Here is a 20,229-nt window from a genome sequence, read left to right as displayed (position 1 = left end):
CGGAGGATCCATAATGCATGAAGGGTTGCGTTTGATTCATGGTGATTTCAACACAGGCACTTCCTATTAGCGGTTGGAACCTAAACTATTTTCTAATCGTTTAGTTCTGAACAGAACCATTCTTTTTTTTGTTCTGTTCCACTGTTCCGACGAGCAAAATAAAGTTGTGAACCGGTTCGAACCAAAAAAATTACCGGTTTTTATCATTCCTTTCTGTGCCTTTTTAAACCTCTGAAATATACAGCTGCGGAAAAAAATTAAGAGACCACTGCAAAATTATCAGTTTCTCTGGTTTTACTATTTATAGGTATGTGTTTGGGTAAAAATAACATTTTTGTTTTATTCTATAAACTACTGAAAACTTTTCTCCCAAATTCCAAATAAAAATATTGTCATTTTGAGTATTTATTTGCAGAAAATGACAACTGGTCAAAATAACAAAAAATAAAACAATTTTAAACAACACAATATTAATGTTTTAACTTAGGAAGAGTTCAGAAATCAATATTTGGTGGAATAGCCCTCATTTTCAATCACAGCTTTCATGCGTCTTGGCATGCTCTCCACCAGTCTTTCACATTGATGTTGGGTGACTTTATGCCACTCCTGGTGCAAAAATTCAAGCAGCTCGGCTTTGTTTGATGGCTTGTGACCATCCATATTCCTCTTGATCACATTCCAGAAGTTTTCAATGGGGTTCAGGTCTGGAGATTGGGCTGGCCATGACAGGGTCTTGATCTGGTGGTCCTCCATCCACACCTTGATTGACCTGGCTGTGTGGCATGGCACATTGTCCTGCTGGAAAAACCGATCCTCAGATTTGGGGAACAATGTCAGAGCAAAAGGAAGCAAGTTTTCTTCCAGGACAACCTTGTACGTAGCTTGATTCATGTGTCCTTCACAAAGACAAATCTGCCCGATTCCAGCCTTGCTGAAGCACCCCCAGATCATCACCGATCCTCCACCAAATTTCACAGTGGGTGCGAGACACTGTGGCTTGTAGGCCTCTCCAGGTCTCCGTCTAACCATTAGACGACCAGGTGTTGGGCAAAGATGAAAACTGGACTCATCAGAGAAGATGACCTTACTCCAGTCCTCTACGGTCCAATCCTTATGGCCTTTTGCAAAACTCAGCCTGGTTCTTCTTTGCTTCTCATTGATGAAGGCCTTTTTTCTAGCTTTGCACGACTTCAGCCCTGCCCCTAGGAGCCTGTTTCGAACCATCCTCGCCGTGCACTTCACCCCAGCTGCCGTTCGCCATTCTTTTTGTAGGTCACTTGATGTCATCCTACGGTTGTTGAGTGACATTCGAATTAGTTGGCGGTCATCCCGGTCAGTAGAGAGTTGTTTTCGCCCTCTGGCGGTCTGTAGCTTTGTTGTCTCCAATGTCTGCTGCTTGACCTTGTTCTTATGAACCGCCGTCTTTGAACTTTTAAGGATGGAAGCAACCTGACGCTCACTGTATCCCTCTGCCAGTAAAGCCAGAATTGAACCCTTCTTTTCCTCACTCAAAACTTTCCTTTTCAACTCTTTTGGCATGGTCAATAGTTATTTTTTGATTAATATTACTTTTGAGGTACTATTAGCACTGTTTTTGCCATCCAGCTGGTCCTATTGCAAGAGGATAGTGATGACCACAGCAGCGGTTTTGATATTTTTCCTTGTTAAATAAGATTTGGTTCATGTAATCACATAATCAGTACCTAATTCAGTAGAATGAGGTGTGCCTGTGTTGGAATTCAATAGACACTGGAATGGAATGCTTTCATACATGTAGAGATGCTGATTTAAGAAAAATGTGCAGTGGTCTCTTAATTATTTCCACAGCTGTATATAATTTTTTGTACATTTAGCTCAACATTCAATTACTTGACCAATCAGTGCGGATAGAGCAGCTTGCTGTGGAGCGGGTAAGCTATTTAATCTATAGGAAAGTCGTTAAGAGCACATTTAATTTTGCCGTAACAGCATGGTTTCATCATAATGAAAGACAAACACACACACACCGTGCTGCCAGTCACAGTGTAAGGCGCAAGATGCAACGGACATGTTAAGGGCGAGGAGAGCGCGAGAGAAGATGGAGGAAGCTTACCTTGAAGAGCTGGGCATCTTGTTATGACATGCATTATCTGAATTAGGCCCACAGAATTATACCTACGGAGGAGCGGCTTTTATGGAGGCACATTCAATGTCTTTGAACTTCCAAATTGGTTTAACTTTGGACCAGAGCAAACGTTAGCTGGCTAGCTAGCTAGCTAACAAGCTTGGGTGTGCAGAGCAGCACTAGAATTAACAACACGTCTTACCTTACTGTTGTTAATAATTCCAATGTGAAACTTGATAACTATAGTATCCTTAACTAGCATTGAAAAGTCTATGCATTTTTCTCTAATTAAACATCCCTCCCTAATTTCTGAATTAAGCTTGTAACGTTGTCAGTAGGCTACAGTAACCTATGCTTCAGAGGGGAGGGGCAGGTAGCCTACACACAAGCACACCCACTGGCAAAGATTTCCCGCTGGCAGGCAGACGCTAGAATAAGTTTCTGAGTGACAACGTGAGGGCTTTGCATAGGCGCTTTGTTGTGATTTGTGTGGGCCTGGAACGTAAAATAACGTTATTAACCGGTTCCCACGCTTTTAAAATAACGGTTCTGTTCCGGAACAGCATAGATCACTTTAGTTTTCGGTTCGAATTTCTGTTACTCAAATAATGTTGTTATTCTCCGGGTTTTCGGTTCTGTTCCCTGACCCGGTTCCAACCCTTGCTTCCCATGCAGGCTCCCTGTATCTGGCTGGGCCAATGAGAAAAGGCCAGCTCCTCTGCATGCAGTAGTAGAGGCATGGATGGAACAACAAGTAAACACAGAAAGACGTCCAAATGAGAGCGACCCTAGGGGGAACATTTGGCACATGTCGTCATGACATCGTTTTCTGGTTGTAAACTACACGTCACGGGAAAAAGACTTCATATTGTGATCAGACAACCAGATTACAACCCGATAAACACATCATTGCAACCAGTTTTGCTTGCTAGGTAATGTATAGATGAATTAAAAGCAAGACTTTAAGAAAAGCGAAAGGGCAAACGGGGGAATGAAACTACTGAGCCCGCTTTGCCTATCCATTAAATAGTTGCCACAAAGTTGTATCTCGTGTGCAGGGATGATTTTGGTTTTTGTCGGGCCACGATGATGTGCGACAGCTCCCCCTGCGACAGGGATGGAGCAGCATATTGCTTTTCTAAGGGAGGTGTCTTGGGGAGGTCTCGATGGGGTCTCCTAAGGGAGGTGTCTTGGGGAGGTCTTGATGGGGTCTCCTAAGGGAGGTGTCTTGGGGAGGTCTTGATGGGGTATCCTAAGGGAGATGTCTTGGGGAGGTCTTGATGGAGTCTCCTAAGGGAGGTGTCTTGGGGAGGTCTTGATGGGGTCTCCTAAGGGAAGTGTCTTGGGGAGGTCTTGATGGGGTCTCCTAAGGGGGGTGTCTTGGGGAGCGCTTGATGGGGTCTCCTAAGGGGGGTGTCTTGGGGAGGTCTTTGTAGTCTTCGGGGACTTGATGCGCCCTGCATAAGCTTTTCATAGCTTTTCAACAAACACGTTGGTGTGATAATAATATTACATTGGTCAAAACTGGTTGCAACAACGTCATGAGGCCAGGCTGTATACTGGCTGTATAGGTAAGTTTTGTTAAAAAATGTTTTACTTCTTTCCCATGATTTCTTGATCTTGTCATGACAAATATGTCTTTACTTGGTTGTAACAGAGACCAATTGGTCATAATCTGGTTACATGATGTCTTCTCAACCAGACAGCCAGTTTGCAACCAGATAATTACACCATGTGGCACATGTTGCCCACTAGGATAACAGAGAGTGGAGATTGGGCCAATTAGTAGAGATTAATAGGGATTGGCACTTTGAGATGCTGAATAGGAAGTAGAGAAGAAGAGAGAACAAGTAAGTGAAACGGACAGGGAAGGAGGAAGCTAAAACAGATACATTTAAACCAGTTCATGTTTTGGCCTTGACATAGGCTTATTGATATCACCTATGTGATTGTGTTTCCAGCTAAAGCACAAAACACCCCAAAATCAACACCAAGGCCTTGTGGTAGGGTGCCAACACCAAGGCCCTGTGGTAGGGTGCCAACACCAAGGCCCTGTGGTAGGGTGCCAACACCAAGGCCCTGTGGAAGGGTGCCAACACCAAGGCCCTGTGGTAGGGTGCCAACACCAAGGCCCTGTGGTAGGGTGCCAACACCAAGGCCCTGTGGTAGGGTGCCAACACCAAGGCCCTGTGGTAGGGTGCCAACACCAAGGCCCCGTGGTAGGGTGCCAACACCAAGGCCCTGTGGTAGGGTGCCAACACCAAGGCCCTGTGGTAGGGTGCCAACACCAAGGCCCTGTGGTAGGGTGCCAACACCAAGGCCCTGTGGAAGGGTGCCAACACCAAGGCCCTGTGGTAGGGTGCCAACACCAAGGCCCCGTGGTAGGGTGCCAACACCAAGGCCCTGTGGTAGGGTGCCAACACCAAGGCCCTGTGGTAGGGTGCCAACACCAAGGCCCTGTGGTAGGGTGCCAACACCAAGGCCCTGTGGTAGGGTGCCAACACCAAGGCCCCGTGGTAGGGTGCCAACACCAAGGCCCTGTGGAAGGGTGCCAACACCAAGGCCCTGTGGTAGGGTGCCAACACCAAGGCCCTGTGGTAGGGTGCCAACACCAAGGCCCTGTGGTAGGGTGCCAACACCAAGGCCCTGTGGTAGGGTGCCAACACCAAGGCCCTGTGGAAGGGTGCCAACACCAAGGCCCTGTGGTAGGGTGCCAACACCAAGGCCCTGTGGTAGGGTGCCAACACCAAGGCCCTGTGGTAGGGTGCCAACACCAAGGCCCTGTGGTAGGGTGCCAACACCAAGGCCCTGTGGTAGGGTGCCAACACCAAGGCCCTGTGGTAGGGTGCCAACACCAAGGCCCCGTGGTAGGGTGCCAACACCAAGGCCCTGTGGAAGGGTGCCAACACCAAGGCCCTGTGGTAGGGTGCCAACACCAAGGCCCTGTGGTAGGGTGCCAACACCAAGGCCCTGTGGTAGGGTGCCAACACCAAGGCCCTGTGGTAGGGTGCCAACACCAAGGCCCTGTGGTAGGGTGCCAACACCAAGGCCCTGTGGTAGGGTGCCAACACCAAGGCCCTGTGGTAGGGTGCCAACACCAAGGCCCTGTGGTAGGGTGCCAACACCAAGGCCCTGTGGTAGGGTGCCAACACCAAGGCCCTGTGGTAGGGTGCCAACACCAAGGCCCTGTGGTAGGGTGCCAACACCAAGGCCCTGTGGTAGGGTGCCCTGCCTAAACAATGCCAAGGGGAACACTAATGTGACTTATAATTACAGGTACCTGACTGATTCATACGGCTCCATATCGATCGCTACTGTAATGACTCTTTCCCTCTTTCAAAAAGGAGCTCATAAGAGATCGCCAGGCATGATTAAGACTTGACTCGATGTGAGATGACAATCATCTGGAGCTCCGTAACCATGGATTCCAGCCCACTGAAGACAAACGCTGTGGTGACTCATCGATGTACTTCAAAAGAGAAGGAGGCCGAGCATTCGGAATAGCTATGGGTCTTTTTCAGCGCTCCACAGAGTGAAATATGTGCTTGAGAAATGGTTTGCAGGTGCCCATTTACTGTGATGTGTAGCTATGCTTATAGGTTCCCCGTATGTTCTCTTTGTGACGTGTAGCTATCTATTAAAAATACTAACTACATTTGATGAATTGATTGGTTTATTGATCGATTCAATCCAAATATACAGAGCAAGGAAATTCATGTTGGATGATGATAGAGCGTGACTTGTCAAATCCATCAGCGCTCCACTACAGTGTGACGAGCCAGTAAGACTCAACTCCCAACTAACAACATTAAGCAACCCCCAAACTTGACTATCGTATTAATTTAACTAAAATGTATGCCATTAACCCAAAAAAGTATAATTAGAAATACTGATGCATGAATTATTTATTTACTTAAGTATTAATTTGTTCATTCAGCGATTGATGAATAGTTATGTTAATACAACTGCTTTCCTGATGGGCTTTAAGTTATTGTTTGGATTCTATTGGTGAGTAGTAGGCTACTCAATGAGGCTAATCACTGGAGCTACTCATTAGGCTACTCAATGAGGCTAATCACTGGAGCTACTCATTAGGCTACTCAATGAGGCTAATCACTGGAGCTACTCATTAGGCTACTCAATGAGGCTAATCACTGGAGCTACTCATTAGGCTTCTCAATGAGGCTAATCACTGGAGTTACTCATTAAGCTTCTCAATGAGGCTAATCACTGGAGTTGCTCATTAAGCTTCCCAATGAGGCTAATCACTGGAGTTACTCATTAAGCTTCTCAATGAGGCTAATCACTGGAGTTACTCATTAAGCTTCTCAATGAGGCTAATTACTGGAGTTACTCATTAGGCAACTCAATGAGGCTAATCACTGGAGTTACTCATTAGGCTTCTCAATGAGGCTAATCACTGGAGTTACTCATTAGGCTTCTCAATGAGGCTAATCACTGGAGTTACTCATTAGGCTTCTCAATGAGGCTAATCACTGGAGTTACTCATTAGGCTTCTCAATGAGGCTAATCACTGGAGTTACTCATTAGGCTTCTCAATGAGGCTAATCACTGGAGTTACTCATTAGGCTTCTCAATGAGGCTAATCACTGGAGTTACTCATTAAGCTTCTCAATGAGGCTAATCACTGGAGTTACTCATTAAGCTTCTCAATGAGGCTAATCACTGGAGTTACTCATTAAGCTTCTCAATGAGGCTAATCACTGGAGTTACTCATTAAGCTTCTCAATGAGGCTAATCACTGGAGTTACTCATTAGGCTTCTCAATGAGGCTAATCACTGGAGTTACTCATTAGGCTTCTCAATGAGGCTAATCACTGGAGTTACTCATTAAGCTTCTCAATGAGGCTAATCACTGGAGTTACTCATTAAGCTTCTCAATGAGGCTAATCACTGGAGTTACTCATTAAGCTTCTCAATGAGGCTAATCACTGGAGTTACTCATTAGGCTTCTCAATGAGGCTAATCACTGGAGTTACTCATTAGGCTTCTCAATGAGGCTAATCACTGGAGTTACTCATTAGGCTTCTCAATGAGGCTAATCACTGGAGCTACTCATTAGGCTTCTCAATGCTTGGACCCCCAGTCCCCTACCCTTATGCAAGCTTCTAAATCAAATCAAATTTTATTTGTCACATACACGTGTTTAGCAGATGTTACTGCGGGTGTAGCGAAATGCTTGTGCTTCTAGCTCCGACAGTGCAGTAATATCTAACAAGTAATATCTAACAATTTCACAACATATACCCAATACACACAAATCTAGTAAGGAATGGAATTTAAGAATATATACATATACGGACAAGCAATGACAGAGCGGCATGGACTAAGATACAGTAGAATATTATAGAATAGAATGCAGTATATACATATGAGATGAGTAGTGCAAGATATGTAAACATGATTACAGTGACTAGTGTTCCATTTCTTAAAGTGGCCAGTGATTTCAATAGGCAGCAGCAGCCTCTAATGTGCAGCCTCTGTCAGTTAACATTGTTAACATCTCTGTTGGGACAGAGAACAGACTGATAGGAGATGACATCCACTAACTGGCTGCTGTTAAGCCAAAACACAGCCCATCCAAAGTCAATGGAGGACAAAGTCCAATGTGCTCTGAAATGTTGTTTAGAAAATATCAACCCGTCATAACGTTCTTGTCCTACTCATCTGAAATGACAAGATTAGAATTGCTCGCACACGCACACACACATCAAACACAACTTAACTCTCAGAACATGCGAGAATCTAACAATAGAACACATCCTGGCAGGTTACTGGGATACATGGAACCTTGGTATGTTCCTTCAGTAGAACTGGGATACATGGAACCTTGGTATGTTCCTTCAGTAGAACTGGGATACATGGAACCTTGGTATGTTCCTTCAGTAGAACTGGGATACGCTGAACCTTGGTATGTTCCTTCAGTAGAACTGGAATACATGGAACCTTGGTATGTTCCTTCAGTAGAACTGGGATACACGGAACCTTGGTATGTTCCTTCAGTAGAACTGGGATACACGGAACCTTGGTATGTTCCTTCAGTAGAACTGGGATACACGGAACCTTGGTATGTTCCTTCAGTAGAACTGGGATACACGGAACCTTGGTATGTTCCTTCAGTAGAACTGGGATACACGGAACCTTGGTATGTTCCTTCAGTAGAACTGAGATACACGGAACCTTGGTATGTTCCTTCAGTAGAACTGGGATACATGGAACCTTGGTATGTTCCTTCAGTAGAACTGGGATACATGGAACCTTGGTATGTTCCTTCAGTAGAACTGGGATACATGGAACCTTGGTATGTTCCTTCAGTAAAACTGGGATACATGGAACCTTGGTATGTTCCTTCAGTAGAACTGAGATACATGGAACCTTGGTATGTTCCTTCAGTAGAACTGGGATACATGGAACCTTGGTATGTTCCTTCAGTAGAACTCCCAGAAGAGAGGAAAAGCCTAGGAGGGGGAGCACCCAGACAACGAGTATGGTCAATAATTCAGTGTTCTTGCTGCAATCCATTACACTGCATTTATAATACATCATATAGCCAGTGCCATGCAAACCTGAACAGCAAGCCCGAACAACAAGTCTGAACAACAAGCCTGCACAACAAGCCTGACCCCACCACTGAATTGAGCTGCAACACATTACACATCACAGACATTTGACACACACTTCAAACGCAGTACACACACACTTAACATCATCAACGACTCAGAAGACGGGTGGTTTAGTCGATAGCCTGCACTCTGAGGGTGATCAAACATTATGTCCCCCTGGTGCCAGTCACTAGAAACACTGGTTAAAACCTCTGTGTTCCACTTCCTGAGTAAGTTACTCCGTATTAAGCCGTGAACAATGCGCAGCTACAAGAAAAAGGTCTATTATATACAGCATCCCATATTCAATGCAAATATTGCTACAGAATTCTGTTAATCTTGCTATTCTTTACATAAGAACAAAGACGAACCCGCACTCTGCTCCCCAGAGTGATTTACTGTCTCCATAGAGACAAACAACATGTCAACCGTTAACTTCACGCCAAGACAATAGATTCCGTTTGGGGAGCAGCAATACTAAGAACAGGATTATTGTTGTTCTCATGCCTTCATTGATTCTCCCAGTAGCAGTACACATCTTGGATGTGTGTTATCTTGCCAAGTACTCTTCATTTTCATAGGCATTACCAATTACATTCAGAGGGACATACATATTGCTTGCAAAGAAGCTATACCCTGCATTCTTACTAAAGGCTTTATGCACTGCATTGTTAAAGGCTTTATGTCCTGCATTCTTACTAAAGGCTTTATGCACTGCATTCTCAATAAAGGCTTTATGCACTGCATTCTTAAAGGCTTTACGCCCTGCATTCTTACTAAAGGCTTTATGCACTGCATTTTTACTAAAGGCTTTATGTCCTGCATTCTTACTAAAGGCTTTATGCACTGCATTCTTACTAAAGGCTTTATGTCCTGCATTCTTACTAAAGGCTTTATGTCCTGCATTCTTAAAGGCTTTATGCACTGCATTCTTACTAAAGGCTTTATGTCCTGCATTCTTAAAGGCTTTATGCACTGCATTCTCAATAAAGGCTTTATGCACTGCATTCTTACTAAAGGCTTTATGCCCTGCATTCTTACTAAAGGCTTTATGCACTGCATTCTTACTAAAGGCTTTATGCACTGCATTCTTACTAAAGGCTTTATGCACTGCATTCTTACTAAAGGCTTTATGCACTGCATTCTTACTAAAGGCTTTATGCACTGCATTCTTACTAAAGGCTTTATGCACTGCATTCTTACTAAAGGATTTATGCACTGCATTCTTACTAAAGGCTTTATGCACTGCATTCTTACTAAAGGCTTTATGCACTGCATTCTTACTAAAGGCTTTATGCACTGCATTCTTACTAAAGGCTTTATGTCCTGCATTCTTACTAAAGGCTTTATGCACTGCATTCTTACTAAAGGCTTTATGCACTGCATTCTTACTAAAGGCTTTATGTCCTGCATTCTTACTAAAGGCTTTATGCACTGCATTCTTACTAAAGGCTTTATGCATTGCATTCTTAAAGGCTTTATGTCCTGCATTCTTACTAAAGGCTTTATGTCCTGCATTCTTACTAAAGGCTTTATGCACTGCATTCTTACTAAAGGCTTTATGCACTGCATTCTTACTAAAGGCTTTATGCACTGCATTCTTACTAAAGGCTTTATGCACTGCATTCTTACTAAAGGTTTTATGCACTGCATTCTTACTAAAGGCTTTACGCACTTCATTCTTAAAGGCTTTATGTCCTGCATTCTTACTAAAGGCTTTATGCACTGCATTCTTACTAAAGGATTTATGCACTGCATTCTTACTAAAGGATTTATGCACTGCATTCTTACTAAAGGATTTATGCACTGCATTCTTACTAAAGGCTTTATGCACTGCATTTTTAAAGGCTTTATGCACTGCATTCTTACTAAAGGCTTTATGCACTGCATTCTTACTAAAGGCTTTATGCACTGCATTCTTACTAAAGGTTTTATGCATTACATTCTTACTAAAGGCTTTACGCCCTGCATTCTTAAAGGCTTTATGTCCTGCATTCTTACTAAAGGCTTTATGCACTGCATTTTTATGTACTGTATGATTGTTTTGTCAGCAAAACATTTGTGGAAGGGCTGCTGGATGGAAAGATGGAGGAATGGATGAACGGATGGATGTATGGAGGAACGGATGGATGAACGAAGGGATGGAGGAATGGATGGACGAAGGGATGGAGGAATAGATGGACGAAGGGATGGATGGACGAAGGGAGGGATGGAAAGTTGGACGGATGAATGGATGAATAAAAGGATCAGAGAAGTCGACTCACATCCATGCTGGTCAGGTTACAGCGGTGAGTCCCAGCAAACCAGCCACTGCTGGAGCACTGGTCAATGTCCACATCCTGTAGGTTGACGTCCACTCGAACCACACCCCTGTAATAGGAGAGACAGAGAGACAGAGAGGGTTGGTTGGGGGTGTGGAGAGAGGTTAGAGAGAGCAGTTAGCTTAAACTCAGACGTCTCTTTTAGTGTAAGATAGAAGGGTAGAGGTTGCAATCCATTGTGACCTCATCATAACAGGGTCTCGACTTTGGTCGAATGCCTACAGATGAACTATTCTTGAGGGAAATAAACTATTCCAGGCAAAAACTGGTATGAGCATCAAATGCCACTCAATGAGAGTATTTATTCCAATTTCATGTCAATTGCAACAAAAAAACAATGTCCTGTGTATAACGTTAATGTGTTCATGTTATGTTGAATGATCATTTTATTTTTTATATGCCCTGATGAGAGAAGCAGCCGAGCCATGTGGAATCCAGCTCTGAACATCATGTTTATTGTAACCATAACATGAATAGCTTATCGCTGACAGTAAATCAATAGACCAATGCCTGCTTGATTCTGTTTACCTCTGGGGGACTATACTGCAGTGTACACATGCTGCATTTCTACTGGCACATGGTTCGTTAGGCTACTGCATTGGTTCATTAGGCTAATGCATTGGTTCATTAGGCTACTGCATTGGTTCATTAGGCTACTGCATTGGTTCATTAGGCTACTGCATTGGTTCATTAGGCTAATGCATTGGTTCATTAGGCTACTGCATTGGTTCATTAGGCTACTGCATTGGTTCATTAGGCTACTGCATTGGTTCATTAGGCTACTGCATTGATTCATTAGGCTACTGCATTGATTCATTAGGCTACTGCATTGATTCATTAGGCTACTGCATTGGTTCATTAGTCTACTGCATTGGTTCATTAGTCTACTGCATTGGTTCATTAGGCTACTGCATTGATTCATTAGGCTACTGCATTGGTTCATTAGGCTACTGCATTGATTCATTAGGCTACTGCATTGATTCATTAGGCTACTGCATTGGTTCATTAGGCTACTGCATTGGTTCATTAGTCTACTGCATTGGTTCATTAGGCTACTGCATTGATTCATTAGGCTAATGCATTGATTCATTAGGCTACTGCATTGATTCATTAGGCTAATGCATTGATTCATTAGGCCAGTGGTTCCCAAAAAAAGGAACTCAGTCCGGCTTTCAACTTACTGTTGAAAGTTGTAATAGTAGAATGCACAAGGTGCAATTTCTAAATTGGGTAGAGCATCATCAGTTTTCCTCATCATGTCAGTCATTGCAGACCTTAGAGATATATTTATAACTTGTCAGAAATGTCCAGATCAACTAGCCCATGTCAGCTAATGTTTTTTTATTTCATTTTTTTTGCCCATAGATATTGTTGTAATTTTTGTCACTTAAATATCACAAGTATACACATTAGACATGGCAAAATGTATAGAATTGCAAGAAAATGAGCTTTAAAACTGCAAAAAAAAAATTGCACCCCATGACAAAATGTGTAGAATTGCAGGAAAACGTTTGTGAACCCCTGCATTAGGCTACTGCGATGGCTTGCATCCAAAGAACCTTCACATATCCACAGTTCGCATTCAGACAGCTGGATAGTTGGGACAGGCGGATCCTAGATCACGCATACGGACCCAGGAATGCAACGATAGTAAAACTGAATGCTAGATGAGCCAACAAAGCTGAAATCACTAGTCTACTGTTGTATCAGTATGTAGGCCTAGGTCCCTGGCTGACATCAGGTGTTCTCTATCCACAGGCCCCAGGTCAGTCTTTATTCAGTCTGTTTCTTTCTATTGCCTTTTCTCCACCTTTCTTTCTGCACCTTTTTTCAGTTTGCCATGAATCCTCCTGATCTCTGTGTCTGGACACCTTTCAGTCTTTCTTACGCGATCAAACACTATCTCCCACTTTCACACCGTCCCACATATCTCTCTCTCTCTCTCACACACACATATATATATATATATATCAGGCCCAGGGCAGGTTCTCGAGAGGACCCTAACACCCATTAGCTCCATGTGTCTGATGGGAACTGGAACAAACACCAATGAAGAGAAAAGGCTGAGGCTCATGCCATCTTTCCCCAGGCGCAAGAATACAACAGAAAGTGTTGATAAGCTAAATCCTCTATCGAGAACAGAGGGGAGAGGAAGAATGTGTAACTGTGAAAGACAAAGTGTTGATAAGCTAAATCCTCAGCTCAAAACAAAAAAATACGGCCATAACATATAGCCTAACCATTGTAATTGGGGCGGCAGGTAGCTTAGTGGTTAAGAGCGTTGTGCCAGTAACCGAAAGGTCGCTGGTTCTATTCCCCGAGCCGACTAGGTGAAAAATCTGTTGATGTGCCCTTGAGCAAGGCACTTAACCCTAATTGCTCCTGTAAGTCGCTCTGGATAAGAGCGTCTGCTAAATGACTAAAATGTAAATATAACCAGTCTAATCCAAACAAATCCATTACCAAACAGCCATTATACTAGATGATCTCTCTACCAATATGTTATAGGCTTAACAGACAGTTCATGATAATGGCCTCAAACCAAATATCCCACAAAATGGCTGTTTTTCTATTAACCTGTATCCAGCTAGAAGGAAAGGAGATGCCTGAGGACACATGGACCATTACGTCAAGCTCAAAGCCAATGCTCTCATTCTGCAAATCCTCCACAAAAGCCCACTGGAATCACTTACATTTTGATTAGGTTTACAAAAACAAAAAAAAAGGTCTGTCTTTGTTTATTTTAACCTTGGGGTGAATATATTGCTTGGGATGTACATCGAGAGATTTGGCCAACAAACTCTCAGAAAAAAGGAAGAGAGAGAGACTGTGCAGAGGGATTCTCTTAGACTGTAGTTGTGACCCTGAATCCACAGGCCTATTCTAAAAGCCATGCTGCTGCTAATCACTAGACGACTATGTCACATCCATTTGTGGGAATGTCAAATGAGTTTTAATGCGCCCTCAGGACATTCTGAAATTCTGAACAGGAACCAGCTCTTTAAAAAAAAAAGGTAGAAGCAGTTAATTTTGCAGCCAATTAAAGGTCATCTCACTGATGGCTTAATACCAATGTCCTCATACAATGGCTGTCAGAGAGCAAAGTGAACTTTACAAAATAAAGTATATCGGACTTGAAATCCGAATGTTTCAAAAGCAGCTCCAAGGTCGATAATGCCTATCTCCATGCATGACCTGGATTTGATTATTTGTGATTGAACCTTTAATTTTATCAGGGTGTCATACAGAGACCAAGGTCTGTTTTACAGATGAGCCCTGAATTACAGCAATTACAGAAATACACACATCAAATACCAAATGCAAGTAGAAAAAAAAGGGTTGATAGCTGTGATTATTTGCTAAGCCGGAACCGTACAGTAGCTGTCTGCAACAGCAGGGGTCTTTGTATTTTCAGGCTGCTGCTGCCCAATGCCAAATGACCTACAGATGGGCCTTTGTTGATCCCCTTCCATCGCAGATCTAAACTTGACTTGGTAGGTGTGATCAAGCACCATGGAAGATCTTACCCCATTGTAGAGACCTAGCAAAACCTTTCAGATCGGTTAAGAGGTTTCAATAAGGGCACAGAGCAGGTGTGGGCAACCCTGGACATGGAATACCTGGGAAATGTAGCCAATCACTGAGTTGGTGAGGTGAATTAGTGGTCAGTTGTGGTGCTTGGTTAGAACTAAACGTTGCTGTGCCTGCAGCACTCCATAACAGAGCCCCCCCTGGTTTAATGATATGGGCTTGGGAATTGTTTTTCGATCAGCTCAGGCAACCGCTTCGAGATCATCTTACAGTGTGTAGTCCTGCCTAAACAAATAAAGCTTGGTGACAAAACTAACATGCTGGAATTATTGTGTAGACACAGCACTCAAATTTAAGTGGGAGTAAAGTGCACTTGAAATTCAAAGTGGTCTTTTATAATTCATTCATGACAAAATAGATTTTTTGTATACACACTTGAACTGGAGCCTTGAAATATGACATCTTTTTTTGTATTTTCTAATACACCCACCTACTTACACAAACACCAGCTGCACAAAAACACAGCAACCATGCAGTCAAAGGGGTCTAACTTTATTTTATTTTTTACAGCAAACACATTCCTCAAAAAGGAAGTGTAGAGGCCTACAGTGTGAATACAATACACATGAGCTGTTTTTGATGGACATCATTGTTGGTTAATCATAGACAGTCTTTTTTTAAATAAAAGGTTAAATCAAATACAACCATCGACTGTTTCCTCCATTGTTGAGAATTGGTAGGCTCCATGCGCATTTGCACTGAGTTGCCATCTTAGAACATCTACAATGTCAATGAGCAAATAGCCGGTGGTTGTACCTATTTGATTAACGTTTTTTGAAAAAGTATGGATTTCAGCAAAAAAAAAAGAAAGGCACGCAACTACAGAGGACTAACATAGGTAGCCTACAAGGTAAGCATTTCATAATAAAGTATTGACCTTGGGCGAATCGATGTAGTCGGAGCTAAATTCCACAAAGTCTGGTCTCTGCTCATCAGAAACTTCCTTCAGAATGGAGTTGAGTTTAGCCAGCTAAGTCTGTGCAAACTATCCATACGCATCCGAATAGAGGATGGGTCGAAAGTCACTTATGTAGATTAAAATACAGTACGGTAAACTATACAACTTTGCTCTGGGGAAGCAGCTTTATCCTACTGTTTGTGTCGAGAGGATTTATTTGGGGCCTTTTCCATGCACCTGGCCTGCTTCAAAGCGCGGGGAGTGCACTGCCAGGACGGCAACGCTGTCCCTTCTGGATCTGAACAACTGAGATTAGGCCTACAATAAAATGTTTGATTCGATAAACGTGGCAAATGTAAACCAATAGTGTTCCTTTCAAACAAACAGTCATGAGTCACAGCCAGGTCCCCATAGTCTAGGCTACTCACCTGAACTCGGGCGCGGAATTTATCTTCAACCCATAGAACCCTGCAGACAAGGTGAGTAGCCAGTGTGGTACGAAATTCCCATGCTCGCATTCCAGGTAAGGCGCAGACCACTTGATTTGACTTTTGTCGAGAATGTAGCCATTTTGAGTGGCTACAGGGTCTCGGCTCGACGCCCTTCTCTGCATGTACGTTTTCTTTCGGTCCCTGAACTCGTTAAACCACTCAGAATCCGGGCTCCTGCTCTTGAGATGGTGGTGAGCGGAGTTGGAAAGGTCCTGGAGGACCACTTCCCCTTCAGTTCTTGTCGCTTGAAGGAAAACGTGAGGATCCGGCGTCGGAGCATCAGTATGGAATGCAACCACTGCCCTGTGAATTTTGGGGTCCCCCTCGAGAATACTCCGAACCAGAGCGTGGTACCAGTGAATATCCCTCCGAAGGCTGTGCTCTCGCGACCTGTTAGCTTGTAAAATCATGTTCAGAAAGTTGGTCGCGTGCGCCATAGTGTCCAGCACGCTATGGAGAAAATAGTATGAGGCCACATTGGTTCCACCGCGGAGGCTACTCAACTCATACCTCCGAGAACAGTTGACTTGTTCAAGAGCCGATGAGTCTCCCGTGTGCAGGAAAGCTGTCACCACCCTAGGCAGGTCCTCTTCGATTTTGTGCGCCACCACGGTGCGCTCCGTTGCGGGTCCTGGGTAATAAGTATTTTGAGTGCTGTAAATAGTGGGGTCCTTCGATCGTATTTCAGCTTCTTTGTCGTTATCCGACCATTCCACATACCCATAATTAGATCCGAAAACGAATCCCATTTGCAAAAGCAGGTGAATAAGGAAAAAAGCCATACCGTGACTGCTTTTACCGACAAAGTGAAGAATCCGTTTGCTCTCCATTGAGCATAACCGAAACCAACCACTTGCGCGCAATGACTAAATTGATAGGCAAATGGACACCTACTAGGAGATTAATTAGTATCATCCCTATTCAATACCGTAAAGTGCCATTAAACGATACTATCAAAAGCTGTAGGCTACTTGCTCATATGCTCGTCGGTGATCGTGAGACGCTGGACTTTACTTGTTTCCTCAACCGCCGTTCACGCTCTTCAACCGAGCGTCAGGCAGATGTTTTTACAGTCAACCAATCCTCTTACTGCCAAGACAGGTTTAGTTATTGCAGCGGTGAGCTCCCGTGGTCGCTTTACATGGGCGAGTTAACACTCAAGCCGCCAATTTCAATCCTCCTAGAGCAGGCTGTAGAATTAGAGTGAAAACAGAGGGGAGGCTGGAGCAAATTGCTTTAAAAATCCTATCCCTCCCAATATGGTTTAGGGAACCACAAGTGTCTTAGGCTGCGTTTAGACAGGCAGCCCAATTCTGATATTTCTTACCACTAATTGTCTTTTGACCAATCAGATCAGCTCTGAAAAAGATCTGCTGTGAAAAGATCTGATGTGATTGGTCAAAAGACCAATTAGTGGAAAAATATCAGAATTGGGCTGCCTGTGTGAACGCAGCCGTAGACACGCGTGTGGCTGCTATTGCTGCCAATCGTCTTTGAGAGGTGGGATAATATGGGTGGAACGAGCTGCGGGGTGCTGAAAGTAGCGCGTGAGGAGGGGAAAGAACGGTGACGGATTTATGCATGACAGCTAAAGTGAAACGTGAAAGGTTTTAATTGGGCTTTTGTAGGTGATGGAATAGTGCTTATTCTTTTTGTATTTGCCATAATAACTGTCCAGTAGCCTAATCTCCCACAGTTTTAACATAGCCTATCTTTATTTAATCATGAGTACAATGGATTTCAAATGAGCGTTCCCCTATAGCTCAGTTGGTAGAGCATGGTGCTTGCGACGCCAGGGTTGTGGGTTCTATTCCCATGGGAGACTAGTATGAAAATCTGTAAATTGCTCTGGATAGCAGCGTCTGCTAAATGTGGTAGTGTCATGCTTGCTCTATAGCCTACATGCACAAGGTGTGCGTGCTCGCATTTTGGGTGCATGTGTTTCTATGTGTGCGCCTGCATATCTGTGTTTCTAAATACAGCTGTGCCCCGTTGTGTTGTGGGCTTTATCTAGAGCCAGTTCCAGGAGTGTTGCCTGCCGCCTGGGGTGACGGGCCGTTACCATGGTGACAGAGGTGACGACCGCAAAGGTCCCCATGCAAGCGGCATTCAAGTCATTGGAGCAGAACACGCCTCACAGGTTAAGTGCATCTGAGACTGGTCCCAGGTCAGCTCCACCGAGACAGATAGATATATAGAATGGACAACATAGTGTAATGCGTTAGACCCATAACAACATATTTACCACTAAAGATGCATTGGTGCTGCAGCTGCACTGAATACTGATAAAGGTAATTGGTTGTGATTAGCACAGAGCAAAGAAAAATCTTCAAAGGACTGAACATTATTTCAGATAACTGTAAAAAAAAAAAAAAGAAGCCATCCAATTTGGCAGGATGTTTGTTTCTATTCATTCCACTTCTATGCTGCTGACTGCAGTACAGACTAGAAGTCGGCATCCTCTTTTCTCCCTCAGTCTTTCCTCACCACCTCTAGTCCCGCACCTTTATCCAAATCCTCTTATAATCACAGATTACTGTAACCATATTGTACCCTAGTGATATCAGATCTACCCATTTCATTTCTATACTGACAGTATTTCCCGGGTGCATACAGGCCCTGGGACAGCAGATTCCTCGTGCCCCCTCCATTTAATCTTCCTCTCTTGTAAGCACTACAACCTCTTATGGCCTGATGAATATTTCATGGCCGTCGGGTAACATCATCTACATGCCTGCCAACTTGGTTCCTTCCTGATAGCAGCAGTAGCAGCACTACTAATAAAGCCAATGGGGGTGAATACTTTCGCAAGCCACTGTACTAGTAAAGCATTCACCTTCACTCTCTGTCTGCGTCTTTGGTCAAAAGAAGTGCACTATATAGGGAATATGGTGCCATTTGGGATGCTACCTCTATGTTCCCAAGGGATTCTTTAAAAGTCCTCCCCCCCCCAAACAACTTCACAACAGATCTCATCTGACTGACACCACAGGTAATTGCAGCAGCTACGTCTTCAGTATTTGGGGCGAGCTGCACATGCATTCAAACAAGGCCATGTTACATCAGCGTATTTAGCAGTGTGAGGAAATCCTATGCTCAATGGAGTGGGTGCTCCTGATTATAAATTGAGCAACTCTGAAGATTGGATCTTTACAAAATGTATGCAATTAATTTATGTTCTGTGTTCATAAATCATAATACATCCTTTTGCAATGCTGATGTCAAAGAATAATACAGACAAACCTCAGCCCTAAACCACTAGACTAAAGAGAAACCACCAGACTAAAGAGAAACCACCAGACTAAAGAGAAACCACCAGACTAAAGAGAAACCACCAGACTAAAGAGAAACCACCAGACTAAAGAGACACCACCAGACTAAAGAGAAACCACCAGAGAAAATAAAGAAAATTAGAATTAAAAACAGGTTCAGCCCCTGGTTCGACCGTGATCTGGCAGAGTTACTCCACCTCAATAATTATATTTGGCGAAAGGCTTGGCACATGCATACTCAGGCTGACTGGCTCTCATTCAGGCAAATTAAAAAGAAGTGCACTCAGGCTATCCGGAAGGCTAAAGTTAGTTACTTTAAGGAGCAGTTCTCTCTCTGTGGGTCTAACCCCAAGAAGTTCTGGAAAACGGTGAAAGACCTGGAGAATAAACCCTCCTCCTCACAGCTTCCCATGTCCTTTAATGTTGATGATGTGGTTGTTACTGACAAGGAGCACATGGCTGAGCTCTTTAATCACCACTTCATTAAGTCAGGATTCCTATTTGACTCAGCCACGGCTGTTGCTCGTTGTCTCTGATTGGGAGCCATACTTAGGTAGCTGTAAGGCATTCGTTTGGTGTGGTTTCTTGTTCCTTTTGATTTGTGTTTGTATCGAAGGACTTCACGTTTCGTTTGTTGTTTTGTTCGCTGTGGTGTACAATAAAATAAATATGTACGCAACTCACGCTGCGCCTTGGCCCGCTTCTTTTCAAGACGATCGTGACAGAAGAAACCACCACGACTGGGTCAAGCAGCGTGATGAGGAGAAAGGTTGGAATTACGAGAAGTGGAGAGAGAATTGGACGAGAACCATGGAGGCCTGGTCCACGGGGGAGAGACAAGCCCAGAAAATGTTTAGGGGGGGGCTCACGCCGTGGACGACGGGGCAGCAGGAGTACGGGATAGAGGGGTTCAGAGGGTTGGCAGAGGA

The 20,229-nt window shown here is 43.8% G+C and overlaps 1 protein-coding gene across 1 annotated transcript in view; it reads right to left on the bottom strand.

The window, feature by feature from the left end:
* The window catches only part of LOC121581639 (probable G-protein coupled receptor 158), a 100,404-nt gene extending 83,083 nt beyond the window's left edge, over positions 1-17,321 (bottom strand). The window contains exons 1-2 of the mRNA XM_045224630.1: positions 15,966-17,321; positions 10,992-11,097 (exon numbers count right to left, since the gene is read on the bottom strand). Coding sequence (XP_045080565.1) covers positions 10,992-11,097; positions 15,966-16,858 — 999 coding nt within the window. The 5' untranslated portion in view covers positions 16,859-17,321. The remainder of the gene's footprint in view (positions 1-10,991; positions 11,098-15,965) is intronic.
* Between the last annotated feature and the right edge of the window lie 2,908 nt (positions 17,322-20,229).

Source organism: Coregonus clupeaformis, chromosome 14 (genome assembly GCF_020615455.1).
Source record: "Coregonus clupeaformis isolate EN_2021a chromosome 14, ASM2061545v1, whole genome shotgun sequence".
Lineage (NCBI taxonomy): Eukaryota > Metazoa > Chordata > Actinopteri > Salmoniformes > Salmonidae > Coregonus > Coregonus clupeaformis.
This window is presented reverse-complemented; position numbering and strand designations above follow the sequence as displayed.